At 38.9% G+C, this 15,637-nt stretch overlaps 1 protein-coding gene across 1 annotated transcript in view; it reads left to right on the top strand.

Annotated features, from left to right (window-relative positions):
• The window catches only part of zmynd12 (zinc finger, MYND-type containing 12), a 234,970-nt gene extending 225,085 nt beyond the window's left edge, over positions 1 to 9,885 (top strand). The window contains exons 7-8 of the mRNA XM_048615042.1: positions 3,316 to 3,461; positions 9,708 to 9,885. Coding sequence (XP_048470999.1) covers positions 3,316 to 3,461; positions 9,708 to 9,869 — 308 coding nt within the window. The 3' untranslated portion in view covers positions 9,870 to 9,885. The remainder of the gene's footprint in view (positions 1 to 3,315; positions 3,462 to 9,707) is intronic.
• Positions 9,886 to 15,637: the final 5,752 nt, after the last annotated feature.

A 15,637-nucleotide genomic window follows, 5' to 3' on the forward strand; every position in this document is an offset into this window, starting at 1 on the left:
CTTCCGCTATTAATCCTGATATTGATGATCCCATAAACCTTCTGCTGATTTGTCCGCATACCTTGCCATTGAAGGTAAAGTGGGTTGTGAGGCACAGATCCAGTAGTATGAGGGTGCTGTTTTTGCTGATGGTGTCGGTGTTGTCAGGTCTCTGTATCCCTGGTCTGTCTAGTAGCGAAACTAGTGTTTCCTTAGCTAGGGGGATGTTTATGGAGGTAAATAGCGCAGTCATGTCGAAGGAGACCATGATCGCATCCTCATTAATTCTGGTGTCCTTGATGATGTTGAGGAATTCTTGCGCAGAGTGAATAGCGTGGTTTGAGTAGTCTACTCGGTGTTTCAGTCTCCTTTACAGTTCTTTTGCTAGTCTGTATGTTAGTGTACTCACAGTGAGACTGTGGGTCTGAGGGTGACCTCCAGCTTGTGTATCTTGGGGAGTCCATAGAAGCAGGGTGTGTTTTATCCCTCTGGTTTCATTTTCTGGTAATCAAATTTGCTAATTTCACTAGTTTTGTGTAGATTCCGCAGTGTGGTTATAATACAATTTTCCAGTTGTGGTGTTGGATCTGTCACCATCTGTTGGTAGATGCCAGTATCTGTGAGTAGTGTTCGCTTTCTTGATGTACTGTGTACTGTTCAGTATGACAGTCATGCGCCCTTTGTCCACCAGTACGATTACAATGTTCCCGTCTCTCAAGTCCTTGTAGTGCTTTCCTCGCTGTGTTGAAGGTGTTCCCCCTTCATTCCTTCTGCTTAGTGTCAGGACTACTATCTGTCTGACAGTTTGTTGGGTTTCTTTGGTGAGTCCATTGTTTTTTTTTTTAACATGGATTCCAGTGCAACCAGGGATTTATTGGCATCTCTGTAATTGTCGTTTAGACCATGTACCAGGACAGTGTCTGAGAATGGATGGTCAGATAGGTTCCTTATCCAAGTGTCTGCCCTGTCTGTCGTTATTGTAAATAAGTTTTCCCGTAGGGCCTGTCTTTTCTTGATCTTGGTCTTCTGTTGCTTCATGGTAATGGGTCATTCTAGTGTTGCAATCCATTCTTCGCTGGTCGAGTTTGAACTCCAAGAATGGATCACAACCAAAGACACGCATGAGAATTCCTGGAGGCATGGCACTCAAACCAGAACTCCATTAACAAACATGTAGAGGTGTACCCCGTATACCAACTGCTGAGAAACAAATCCGGAAGTGATGCCACCCATCCCAGCAAACAGGGAGACAAATAGCAAGTGGGACAGAACATCGACGCTTCACCAGAGGCGCACTGATGACATTACCTAATATGGTGACAAAACATCTGCAAACCAACTTACGAGCTTGGTGGGCAAGTCAACAACCGATTGTGAAAGTTTTAAAAACCAATAAAATAATGAGAAAATAAACTTTGAGGATAAATTTGCAAGTAATATCAACATGAAAAGCAAGAGCTTCTTTAAATATATAAAAAAGGAAGAGAGAAGCCAATGTGAATGTAGGCTCATTAGGGGATAAGGCTGGAGAAAAATAATGGGAACCAGGAAATGCCAGCGGAGTTGAATAAATACTTTGAATCCATTGGCCTCTGCAAGGGCAATCCAGGTCTGATTTCACTATTTCAAAAGTTATCCACACTCTGTCTCAACTTCTCTCTGTAGTATAACCATTCTGCGTAAAGATACTTATCCTGATTTCTTTGACACTGTGACGATTTAAAATTGATGTTTTCACATCACACTCACACCAACCATTCTATCAAATCCATTACTACAGCAAACCTTTTATTAACCAGCACCTATGGGACCAGGAGTGTGCTGGTTGACCAAGCAGTCCACAATCAATGTAAAAACACACACTAAGTAATAGCAATGTAATGCAGGCGGTAAATCACTTAAATAATAACACAACTTTGCCTGAAATAAAACTTACCGGCAGAGAGCCATCTCACTCTCACCTGACTACTTGGACATCGCAATAATACAGTAAACTTCCAGTATTTCAGGTATATAATTTTTGCCAGTTTATCAAGAATGCCAGTTCATAAGGTGCTAGTTAAAACAAAGTTTGCTGTAATTTAAGGAAAAACCTCCTCTCGGTATTTGCTGCTTGCTTGGATATTATTCGAATATGAGTATTGCTTAAAAAATATTGTCCAAGTTTGTCATCTTGCTTACATCAGGGCAATTCAGAAGAATACCAGTATAAAGGAGAACAAAGTGTTTACAGTGTGTAAGAGGAGAGTACTGATTGGTAACTAGGGGATGTGGGCTTCGCTGGCTCGGCCAGCATTTATTGCCCATCCCTAGTTGCCCTCAAGAAGATGGTGGCCTTGAGAACTGCTGCAGTCCACTTGTTGTAAGTACAGCCACAGTACTATTAGGAAGGACTTTCCAGGATTTTGACTCAACAAGCACAGTGATGTATTTCCAAGTCAGGATGGTAAGGGGCTTGGAGACACATATATAGTATAACGATGTTGTTCCCCTTTACAGTGGTATTCCTATTTTTGCAAATTGTCCTGAAGAATACAAGTTATCTGAGTAAAATATATTTTTCCAGCAATACTCAAGTTCTGTACCACTAAGTAACTATCAGTTTCAGCATATTGTCTGTCGAAACTATAGTTTAAAATGGAGAAGCATTAACTGCACATAGTACTTAACCATCGTCTTGTGCAGTGTTTGAGTTACATCTTGGTTCAACATAAAATGCTATAACATCAGCATAAACAAATTTCCCAACAGGAATCATCACATAATAATCAGAGCAGGAAATCCTGGATGACTTTTGGTGGACTCGGAACAAATTGTAGAACTTTTAACTGCACAAACTAAAAATTAACCCTGGAAGCATCCAATCCAAATGGTTCAGATATAAATTGTCTTTACCAAGTAAGCCATCAGGAGACCTTACCTTGATGACTCATACTGATCAATGCATTAATAAAATGGACTTCATATCATCAGTCATCCATTGATATGGTAATGAATCATACAGACACTATAACTGCAACAATTTCATCTCTGTCAGTATATCTGGAGCTAATGAGAGCAGGACAGAAGTGTAAAAAGACGCATTTCAATCTTGGGTATATAGGTGCTTGCATCACATGGTTTCATATGGCTGAGAGATAAACGCAAGTGGTATCCTCCCATGCCGTTGCTAATTCAGTCAACTATGGGAGTTGCGTGACTTATTTCTGTAACTTTTATTCTTTCTGTCATTTGTGAAGATACCATCTCCTGTTGGGTTATGGTTACATACGCTAAGTGTACAATTACCTGAATGAGATTTCATTTCTAAATACAACCACTTTGTCTCTCCTGAAGACGATGCCCAGGAAGCAGAAGCAGTTCAAGTTCTGCATGCAATTTTTGACCTGCGGAACCAAGAGTACCTTCCAAAACAAGGCAAAATTGGAAAGATTGCCGAGACCCTGGCAATGCTTTATTTCCTTTTCTTGGATTTTAAAAAGGTAAGATTTACATTACCCTATTAGAAGATGTAACCTGAAAATGTATTGACAGAATAAACTTGAATATTGATTACAATATCCAACCATGATATTTTGCACTTCATTTATGTGAAGGATCAAGCTTATATCAAATTGATAAGAAATGAAACTATAGAAAAGGCCACGAGTGAGGAGATAAAAGGTTCTGTTGCATTATGATAGTACCACTCAATAAGCCATTGGCCTTTGTAACTGCTTCATCTGTTTATAGTACCAAGTCAGGCAAATCTAGAATCTCAGGTCCTACATCAATTCAGCAAACTGGACTAGGAATATAAAGATTAACTAAGGTGTTCAATATCCACCTGATTGTTGTCCAATGCCCATACTGGTAACTTGCACATACTAAGTGACATTTTGCCTATGTTCATGAGAAGAACCATTCATATGGACAAAGAGGTGTTGTATTGCCAGATAGGCAATAGATAAGTAAGTTGCAGTAAGGTGCTTGGAGATAAAATTAGCATTTTTGGGGAAAAAAGACAAATTTCTATTTATGGGGAAGAATGCTTTCCATTACCTATTAATTATATCCCACACAGGGCAGGAAGCAAATTATATTTCCTACTTCAAATTCATAGAATCACTACAGTGTGGAAAGAGGCTATTTGGCCCATCGAGTTTGCACCGGCCCTTTGAAGAGCATCCCACCCACATCCAGTCCCCCAACCTATCCCTGTAACCTCACATTTACCATGGCTAATCCACCTAGCCTGTACATAGCAGGATAATGTAGCTCAACCAGTCCAGCTAGCCTGCACATGTAGGGACTATGGGAGGAAACCAGAGCACTCAGCAGAAACCCACGCAGACACTGGAAGAATGTGCAATCTCCGCACAGGCAGTCGCCCAAGGCTGGAATTAAAGCTGGGTTCCTGCCTCAGTGCCAGGAACCAAAACTACTGTGCCACCATGCCACCTTCACCTTCTAGGTCCAGTACACCTCTCTGGCATGGTAAAGATTGCACTGTGGAACACAATTTTCACTCATCGTCCAACAGCACAGATTGTACACCTGCTGCAAATTTCAAGATTTCTCTGCTGGCTCAGTAATTTAAAACACTTGTTGGTGTGTTACCAGAATAAATGAACCTAAAGCCTAAAGGTCAGACTGGAGTCTGCACCCACAGATTCTCTGTGGCAAGGAGTTCCAAAGACTTTCAACCCTTAGAGCAGGAATTCCTCCTCATCTCAATCTTAAATTCGTGTCTTCTGGTCCTCGGCTCTCCCATGAGGAAAATATCCTCCCGGATTTACCCTGTCAAGCCCTTTAAGAATTTTTTTTAATATTTCAATAAGATCAACTCTCATTCCTTTTCAGAGGGTTTAAAGTCTTTGGAACGCCTTGCCACAGAGTGCTGTGGGGGCAGACTTCTTGTGTGTATTTAAGGCCGAGATAAATTTGCGAACAGTAGGGAATCGAGGGTGATGGGGAAAGAGCAGGAAAGCGGACTCGAGGAGTGTTGGATCAGCCATGATCCTGTTGAATGGCAGAGCAGGCTCGAGGATCAAATGGCCTACTCCTGTTCCTATTTCTTACAGTCTTATCATTGAAAATAAATTATGTGACTCAGCTGCTGCAACCGTTAAAATCAACTGAATGTCAGCTATGGCTTAGTTGGTAGCAAGCTGAAATACATGGATCTGGACTCAAGTCCCATTCCAGGAGAGAGTGTGCTGAAGATGTGCTGCATTGACAGCAATGCTGTCTTTCAGATGATATCTTCAACTGAATCTCCATCTGCCTGCTCAGCTGGATGTAAAAGGTTCCATGGACTATTTTGGAAAAGAGCAGATGATTCATTCTTGGTGGCCTGTCCAATATTTAATACCTCAATCAACAACACAAAAGAAATGGTGTTCATTATCACAACTCGTTTAACCGTTGCTCATTAAGACAATCCCTCCAGACCAGGGATCATCCAACTGAACATTCTCTGAACTGTATCCACTGAAATCTTTCCTTAAATAAGGGGACCAAAACAGCTGTCAGTACTTCAGACGTGGTCATACCAGCACCTTGTGTAGTTGTGGTAAGACTTCTCTACTCTCATTCTCCAAACCCCTTGACATAGGGCCAAAATTACATTAGCTTTCCTGATTACCTGCTGCGCCTATGTGCTAGCTTTCTGTATTTCGTGCTCAAGTACCATCAAATCCAGTGTTGCAGTTTGCTGCAGTTTTTCTCTATTTAAATACTGCTCATTTGTTCTCCCTTCCGAAATTAACAACTTCATACAATACTTTTCCCATATAATACTTCATTTACCAACTTTTTGCCCACTTATTTAGCCTATCAATATCTCCTTGTAAACTGTTTGTATCCTTCTTGCAACCTGCCTTTCCACCTACTTTTGTGGTCATCTGCAAATTTGGCTTCAGTACATTTATTTCCTTCCTCCAAGTCATTAAGATACATTGTAAACAGTCGCAGTCCAAGCACTGATCCCTATGGAACTGCAGTGGATACAAGTTGCCAACCTTCAGAACCCCTGACCATCACTATTTCCTGCCCATTCTCTATCCATGCCAATTTTTGACCTCCAAAACCATGGGGTCCTATTTTATGACTTAGCCTTTTGGGAAGTACCTTGTTGAACACCTTCTGGGAGTCCAAATACAATGCATCGACTGGTTCTCCTCTATCCACTCTGGTTGAGACTTCTTCAAAAAGCCTCTAATAAATTAGGCAGACACTATTTCCCTTTCATCAAGCTATGCTAACTTTTCTTGATGAGATGATGATTTTCCAACTGTTGTTATTACTTCCTCAATAATTGATTCTTGTACTTCTTCAACATAGATGATAGGCTAATCAGTGTATATTTTTGCTACTCTCCCATTTTGTATAGGAGTGTCAAGTTGGCATTTTCCAGTCCTTTAGTACTTCTTCAGAATCCAAGAATTTTTGGAAAATTACTACCAAAGTATCCATCATCTCTGTAGTGACCTTGTTTAGAAAGCAAGCAGTTGAGTAAACTGGACTAGGAATATAAAGATTAACTAAGGCATCCACTTAAGGGGCACTTATCTGCTTTTAGCCCCAATATTTAGTCGAACACTACTTCTCTAGGAGGTGATGGTAATTAATTCCTCCCCTGCATCTTTTAGAATGGGGGATGCTCAAAGTATCTTCCACCATAAAGACTGATGCTAAATATCTATTTAACTCCTCTGCCAATTCCTTATTCCCCATAAGTCTCCCCAGAATCATTTTCCAAAGTGTGTGTGTTGACTTTGACCTTTCTCTTCCTTTTTATACATTTTTAAAAAAGCATTTTTGTCATTTTTTTGTATTTCTGACTATTTTGCCCTAGTAGTTATTCTCTCCATCTTTATTACCTTTTCAAGTCCTCCTTTGCTAGGTTCTGAGTTTATCTCATTCTTCAGGGCTATCACTAACTTTTATTTCTTTATCTGCTCCCCCCCCCCCCCCCCCCCCCACCACAATTAAATATTCTCAACTTCCTTGGCTAGCCACAGTTGGTTTATCCCTCTCTTAGAATATTTCCTCCTTCCTGGAATGTATTTTTGCTGAGTCATGATTTACTTCCCACTGCTTGCTTACTGTCATTCCTGCTTATCCGTCCACCCAGTTCACTTTAACTTTATCCTCATTTCCTTGTAATTCTCCTTATTTAAGTTAAACACAGTTGTTTCCAAACCATATTTCGCACTCTCAAAATGAATATTGAATTCAATCATGTTAACTTCACTACTTCCTAGAGGTTCTTTTACTCGGAGGTCTTTTATTAAACCTGCCTCATTACTTACTACCAGATTCAAAATAACCTGCTCTCTGGTTGGCTCCATGACATATTGCTCTAGGAAACTATCTCAAATGCACTCAATGAATTTGTTGTTGTAGCTACCCTTTCCTATTTGATTAACCAAATCAACAATATTAAAGTCACCCATATTTATTTCCCTAGTATTTTTACATGCTATTATTTGTTGTTTTATTGCCTTTCCGACAGAGTGACTACTGTTTGGGGGGATCTGTACACTACTCCTGCCAATGTCCTCCATCTCTCGGTATTGTTTACCTTTACCCAAATGGACTCTACTTCATCTGAACAGTCCTCATTTCTTCTCTTAAGAACAGTGCTACTGTACCTCATATCCCATCCCTCCGGTCTTTCTGAAAGGTCAAACATCCCTCAGTGTTAAGTTCCCAGCTTTGATCTTCTTGTAGCCATGTTTCTCCAATCAGATCATATTCATTTAGCTCGATTTGCACCAGTTTGTCTACCTTATTCTGAATGCTTCATGCATTGAGATACAAAGCCTTTAAAGTTTGTTTTATTATCAAATTTCCCTACATTTTTATAATTCCTTGCAGCAAATGGAGTTTAGATATTGTTCCTTCCTTTTATTTTGTGATAACAATCAGCCCGATCACTAACCTGCAATCCTACCTTCTTTTACCTTTGATTTCCTAATTTTCTAGGCAACTTAACCACGCACATAAAATTGTGAGAGACATCATGTTACTAAGTGAGCACATGGCCATTGTTAGGCTCAACTAAAATGAATCGAATACTAAACTAGATTATCACAATTCTCTGCTAAATTTATAGACTAGTATTACTATTTTGTCATTGAGTTGGTGATGCCCATAGACACGTATACCGATAAGATTCAGTTGGATGAGGAGAGACCAGACAAGTTAATGTTTCAGGTTGGGCAGCAAGATTGCCTGCTTTCTTCAGATTCTTTTCTTTAGAAATAAAAGTACTTTACTTTACTATTTGGGCTTCTTTAAAAAAAAAAATTAAACAACAAATGAAGACAGTAATCTTTAGAACACATATCCTCACCATAGCGCATTAACTCAGCGTTATCCTGATTATTGAGGCTGTTCGCTGCCTGGTTGACATCCTAACCACAAAACACAGATTTTCTTTTTATTTAAAGCTTAATCCCACTGAGGCTGCAAGCCAATCTACATCCAACAACCTGCTCTGAAACCTCTGCTCACATTTTGACAACTGAGAAAATTGCAACACAGCAGCTAACATAATTCTACTGCCGATCAAAACTGCATTTTATTTGGCAGACTCAACAAATCAATAATGTTCAAAATACATCACAGGAAAACAGTAGAAGAATCTGCATGCAGTTCATAAATAGGTGAACCTTTTCTGTGAAAATATTAATTTAAAACATGGTCTTTTGAGAAATACAAAATCTGAGAGAAAAATTTATAACCAAGTAAATCTATTTTGTCATATGAAACCCAACCATGAAAGTTCCAAGGTTCCGAATAATACAACAATGGATGCTTTATTTTATAGTCTTTACCCATTGAACTGTAGTCAAAGTCCTGCAACACTTTCTACAACCAGAGCAAGTTAATTAAAATGTAGAACATGTGAAAAATGATCAATGACTTATCCAAGTGCATTGTTCATCTGATCTGATCACAGTGGTGATTATTCAGCAGTCCAATTTCCACTCTATTTTCTCAAAAAAAATCAACATGGGATTACTGATCATTCTGTCCAAAAGCAAAGAATATTAACCCTGGAACTTGCATTGGTTTGTCTTCAAAAACTGTAACACTGACAACAGTAACGTAATTCACAGCCAGTGCACTGAGTAGGCTGATGAATTTTGTAATATATTTTAATGATCTGTGATCATAGTGGGAGAACTCTGGCAAAATCAGGTAAATAGTTTTCACTCAGGTGGAGTGCAAGAACCTGTTTCCCATCATTGGATAGTTTAGAATGAGAGATCAATTCCAGGATAATGGATCAATTATTTAGGTATGTGTGTGAATAAATTTCTCCTTATATGACAGTGGTAAGTCTTTGGAATTCTTTACCCCGTGGGCCTACTGATGATCCAATGGCAGAGCAGACTTGATGGGCTGAACGGCCTAACTCTGCTCCTCTCTTATGACGCTCTGTCTATGACTATAAAAATCAAGAGTTAAGGCATTAGAGAAACAAGACATGCAGGGACTAGACCGGACAAGGCAACTGATGAAATCGATCAGGAAGAATCCTACTGAGTGGTGGAGCAGGCTCAAGTGTTGTGTATGGCTTACTCTTGCTCTTTTTACACCTTTTATAAGAGGGCAAGAATGGGCTATTAGAAACATTACGTAAAAGCAAGAACAATTCCTTTCGAACTTCCTTGAAATGAAAATCCAAAAAATTCCAAAATTCCTTTAAAGGGGTGTCTTTTTTCTTCTGACAGGCTGTTGAATATGCAAAACTGGCTCTGGAGGACAGCCAGCTACTTCCACACAATGAGAAAGCGATTGACAGCATCAGGCGTATTCTTGAGATGGCTGAAAAGGCACTGTCATACCCTGGTGGAAAGGGACCATCCCCCTATGCATGGGCTAATTCATGCTAAACATTATTAAGTCATATGTGTCAGTGTAAATAAAAATGAAACACTGGATGCATTTTTATATAATTACTTGACAGTGGTATGGGACACAGCAATGACAAAAAAGTTAGAGGTTCTTGAACAAAGACTGCAATAAATCAGGAGATATGAGTCTCAACTGACGACTAAAAGACAATTAATAGCAAATGATGCATAACTGCATCAGCAATTCCTTACTTTTATAGCATCATGCATCTCACAAAGGATAGATTATTTTTAAATACAACGATTAATACACAAAAACTGCAGCTGTTTTACAGACTGCAGAATCTCTCAGTCTAAAGTGATATATTTTAGTAGGAAGAACCAGGGCATGCAACAAAAAGGAGCACAAGAGCACAGGGATCAATGGGTGTCTGCTCACAAATTGTTGAAGATGGCAAGGCAGGTTGAGAAAGTGGTTAATAAAGGATACAAGATCCTGGACTTTAAAAGCAATTAGACTGGTGAATTTTATATTTAAAAACCCTCTGGTTCAGCTTCAAATGCAGTATTGCATTCAATTCCAGGCACCATACACTTTAGGAAGAATATGAAGTCAATTAGAGTTTAGTGTACAGAAAAGATTTATGAGAATGGTTCAGGGGACATGAGATATTTGGATAAATTGGAAAAGCTGGGAATGTTCTCAAGAGAGAAGAAGATTGAAAGAAACTTCGATAGAGGTGTTAAAATCTGGAGAAGATGGGGACAAACTGCTCCCATCAGTGGAAGGATCAAGAACTGATTGATTCTTTTGCCAGTAATAGTTAAAAGTGACATGAAGAAATCATTTTTATAAGCAAGTATAAAGTACTTTCTGAGACTGCTGGGGACAGTTTCTATCCTGGCTTTCATGAAAGGACTTATACAGTTAATGGTAGGGTCATAGGAAGTGTTGCTGAATAAAGAAAGCCAGGGGGGCAGATGCATAGTTCCATGAAAGTGGAGATGCAGGTAGACAGGGTGGTGAAGGCAGCTTTTGACACACTTGCTTTCATTGATCAGAACATTGAGTATATGAGTTGGGATATCATGTGGCTGTATGGGACATAGGTGAGGCCACTTTTAGAATACTGCATACAATTATGGTCACTTTTCTATAGAATGTTGTTAAACTTGAGAGAGTGCAGAAAAGATTTACAAGGATGTTGCCGGGACTGGAGGGTTTGAGTTATAGGGATAGGCTAAGGCTATTTTCCCTGGAGCGTTGGAGGCTGAGGGGTGATCTTAGAGGTTTATAAAATCATGACGGGCACAGACAGTGTGAAAAGCAAAGGTCTTTTTCCTAAGGTGAGGCAGTCCAAAACTACAGTGAATAGGTTTAAGGTGAGATGGGGAAGATATAAAAAAGGGTCTTGAGGGGCAACATTTTCATGCAGAGGTCGCTGCATGTATGGAACGAGCTGCCAGAGGAAGTGGAGGAGGAGGGTACAATTATAACATGTAAAAACCATCTGGATGGGTATATGAATATGTAGGGTTTAAGAGGGATATGGGCCACATGCTGGCAAGTGGGACTAGGTCAGATTGGGATGTTGGGTCAGCGCAGACAATTTAGATCAGAGGGTCTGTTTCCATGCTGTATGACTCTATGACTTTGACTAACTGTATGTTTATCTGAAGAAGAATTATTTACAGAGCTAAAAGGAACAGGTGGGTAAGTGGGACTGGCTAAGGTACTGCAACCATTCTATACACTGCAAAATCCTATAAATAGCAGCTAGAAGGATTACCAATTACTCTCTTTTTAGGTTGAGGGAGAATTGTGGCTTTGACATCAAAATATTCACTACACTTTGAAATATTCTCACTGGACTATGAATCTTCATCAAAACTGAGAAGCTAGGTCCCAGTTTAACATTTCATTAACAGTCTAGCATCTTCAACCAAGCAGTAGTCATGTGTATCTCAGTAACAGCCACGGAGATAGATGGGAGTTTTAGAGTCAAAGCAAACAGAAATCTGCTGACAAATACATTTGACAAAATGAAGAGCAGGAATATAAGAACATAAAATTTCTAACTAAAATAGCTACTCACATTGAAAATTTATAACATTCAATTTATTTTCACTATCAAAATAATACTGGATTCCTGCCATAATTGAGTAGGCAATTTGAATAACGTACAATACCTTAACTAAGATGAGTAGACATAGCATTTCTGGGACTTCATCTGATACCTGGCGACACAAAGCATTAGAACAATGGCAGGGTATTGTCAGAAGCCATTTTTTTCCCAGGCACCTTATTTCACTGTCAAAATGTCATGGTTGAGCCAGTCCTTTCCTTTCCAGATGTTCAAAAGCATTTGGTAGCATCAAGTTGCTTAAGTAGTGGGATATCAAATCCACATTTGCCCACAGGATACTGACAACGATTATGACCCACGTCACAGCAGCACAGCACAGGTCTTACACTTTTTTTTAATCTGATCACTCCATGGTACCTCCTGTATAGAAACCATATCGAATAGCAGCCATTGCCTTCAAATCATCAAATAGATCAATCATCTTCTCCAAGGAATTTACATGCCTCAATCACCTTCAACTTCTTTGCAAGTGACCCTTAAACTTAGTGTGTATGTCTCTACAGACTTTAATCCCCAATATCCAGGGGTCACAACTGACCAGAAATATAACTGATCCACTGTATATACAAAAGCAAGTCAGTCTATCCACCTCTTGACTCCCCAAAGGATTTCAACCATATACAAAATAGAAATTAGGACTGGGTGTGATGAAATACTCACTACTTTCCCAAATGAATGCAGGTTCAGTAACACTAAAAAAGCATCCATGGCAAAGCAGCGTCCGAAACCTACAGCTCCTACTGTCTAGAAGGCATGGGTAGCAGGCACATGGGAATATCTCAGCAGGCCTGGCAGCATCTGTGAAAAGAAATTAGTTAACATTTTGGGTCCAGTGACTCTGATTTCTCTTCACAGATGCTGCCAGGCCTGCTGAGCTTTGCCAGCAATTTCTGTTTTTGTTTCTGATTTACATCATCCGCAGTTCTTTCAGTTTTTATTTACATAGGAATATCACAACATTAAAGTTCCTCTCCAGATCACACCAGCCTGACTCAGGAATAAATCCTGATTTCTTCATTGTTGTTGTATCAAAATCTTGGAATTCCTTCAAAACAGTATTGTGTGAATTCCTTCACCGTTTGGCTTACAGAAGGTCAAGGCAGTAACTCACTATCATCTTCTCAAAGGCAATTACGTAAGAGCAATAATTTTTTAAAAATCACAGGATAGAGCAGTAGCCCCAAATAATAAATTACTTTCAAGTGTGGTGACTGGCTACCTTGAGCTGAGTGTGTGATCTCAATAAAGATTTGAATATCCTTGCAATGAGGAAGAAAATGGCAGTAGAAATGCAATATCTACTAAATGGCAGATTAAACTAGAAGTGAAAGGAAGTAATTGCATATTTTTAAAAATACATGCAGTGGATAAACTTATTTTGGTTTGACTCAAATTATCAAAAATAGCAGCTATACAAGGCAAGTGTATTACCTATAGCCAAAAGTGGGAACAAACATGGAACACCGTAATCTCAAGGGTTTCCTACTGCATTGTAAATGAATAAAAGCATCATCAGACTGAACTTTGCTGCAAGAGCAGAAGAAAGTCTGGCAAGTTATACTTATCTCCCTTGTCCACCTATAGTTCCAACAGTCCTGGGTTACATAGGTCCAGAGAAAATACAAAACCCACTTCTGTAAAGTTTATAGATTGCCATTTAATATCAAAAATCTGGTAAGGAAAAAGCTTCCCAGGAGGTATTTTCTGTCTGCAGAAGCACACAAAGTATCCTTTGTTTGGTGTAATTATTTACTCATCCTTTTTAAGGCAAATGAAAGAAACACAACTCAGTTTAATAGATTATTTTCATTTTATGAGTCATTTTATTACATTCTAAAAAATGAAACGCAAGTATGTACAGTATTCACCATGATCAATGTGACTAACACCATATCCTTGGCTTTCCAACTGGCTATTCAAGTACCAGTAATTGGCCAGCTACACCGGCACTTGGTCAGTTTGCACCACTTGGTAGGAGTTTCACTTTCAAACTGCAACATCAATAAACATTCTATAAACTGGAAAGTGAGAACTGCAAACAGCCTAGGGCTGTTTTTTTTTGTAAAGGCTGCTGTCAAACCCAATCTACAACTTAGCATCTAGAGTGTTTATTGATGTTTAAAAAACATAATATTTCACAGTTTGTATTACCGTTGTATTTCTCTTCATATATTCAGCACTGGTCTGGCTGTGCCCCAGAGGCCGAAATGAAGAACAGCGCAGGAAAAACAACTGAAGGATACATCATTCTGCTAAAATTCTGTAGTCTCCACAAACCAATACAAATATTTATTTGGTAATGGAGCAAAGCATCCTAAATGGAGGGATTCTCAGCTGTTGCTTTACCCTGCATGGTTTGAAATTTCTCTCCCCTTGAACCAAATCTTTAAAAATGATTTGAGTCTATTTAAAATTATACAATTCTTGAAACATGAGATCGTAGATGTCTTTGTACCTAGAATTCTTCAGTCCTTAGTGCAGCTCAAGTCACAACCACTTATCTACTGAAATTTTGAATGCTGGTTTAAAACTCCACATGCACTTGGAAACAAGTTAGATATTAAGGAGTTCAGCTTACCATTCTAAAGATCATGAAACCCCTACCAAGCATTCTCAATCTTATTAGTCCTTCAAATTTTCAAACATCACGGATCAATCCACTTACCAGTTAACCACACTCTTGACATCTGTACACTCATGAAAGACATGCAGGCTCTCTCTCTCCCTCTCCCCAAATACATACACACACAAAGATAATGCATAACATATAATGCAAGTAGTAACCTACAAATGCATGAAGTTTTCCAAAAGGAGAGGAATAACTGCAGTTTGTGTCCTGAGGATAAAACTAAAAGGCTGATGCAAATTTCTGGACACAGGATGGCCTCTGTGTGAACAGGAAGCAAACCTGAAGTATTATCATCAGAAAATAAGTTACTACTTGCTTTATTATACCTTTGGGCTACAGTCACACAGCTGTCAAACAGCAGCACAACCAGGTTGTGCAGGCAGCATATCAAGAGGCACTGGCTTTACAAATGGAAAATTCCTTGCTTCAGACTCCTCGAAAATCCAAATGACTGCCCGACAGATAAGTACTTAATAACTGATAGTAAAAATGATTTTTAAAAAATTTATAATAAAGTTTATAAAATATCCTGTGTGTGTCAAAAATACAAGAAAAGTTTACAATAGTTTATAAACTTGCAAATTCTAGCTGCCATTTGGACAAGATCACAAAAACAAGAGATAAATTCGGATCTATAAAAATTTTCAGGTAATGTATAAAGGTACTTCTGGTGCTGATCACTACCGATTTCCATGCTATCCAGAACTGCAGCCCAAGGGTCTAATGGATTATTTTAAACACAAAGCATTCTTCAATATTTTTCTGTAATGTTTTAAGTGTCACAGTCAACATTTTTACAACTGTCAATACCTTGATGCTGAAGATAGCCGACCAATTGTATATATCTGTAGGGCCAGATCTTAGTCAGAGTCCACCATGCAATATGTGCAAGCATAATATATAACCAATGATACATACACTGAATACAAACCACTGGTTGAAATGAGTCACCTTTTAGTTTACCTTAAGGAAACAACCATTAAAGATTGATTTCCATACCATACACACCGTCTGTAATGGAAAATTCTGCA

The sequence above is a fragment of the Rhincodon typus genome, chromosome 31 (assembly GCF_021869965.1).
Source record: "Rhincodon typus isolate 14 chromosome 31, sRhiTyp1.1, whole genome shotgun sequence".
Classification (NCBI taxonomy): domain Eukaryota; kingdom Metazoa; phylum Chordata; class Chondrichthyes; order Orectolobiformes; family Rhincodontidae; genus Rhincodon; species Rhincodon typus.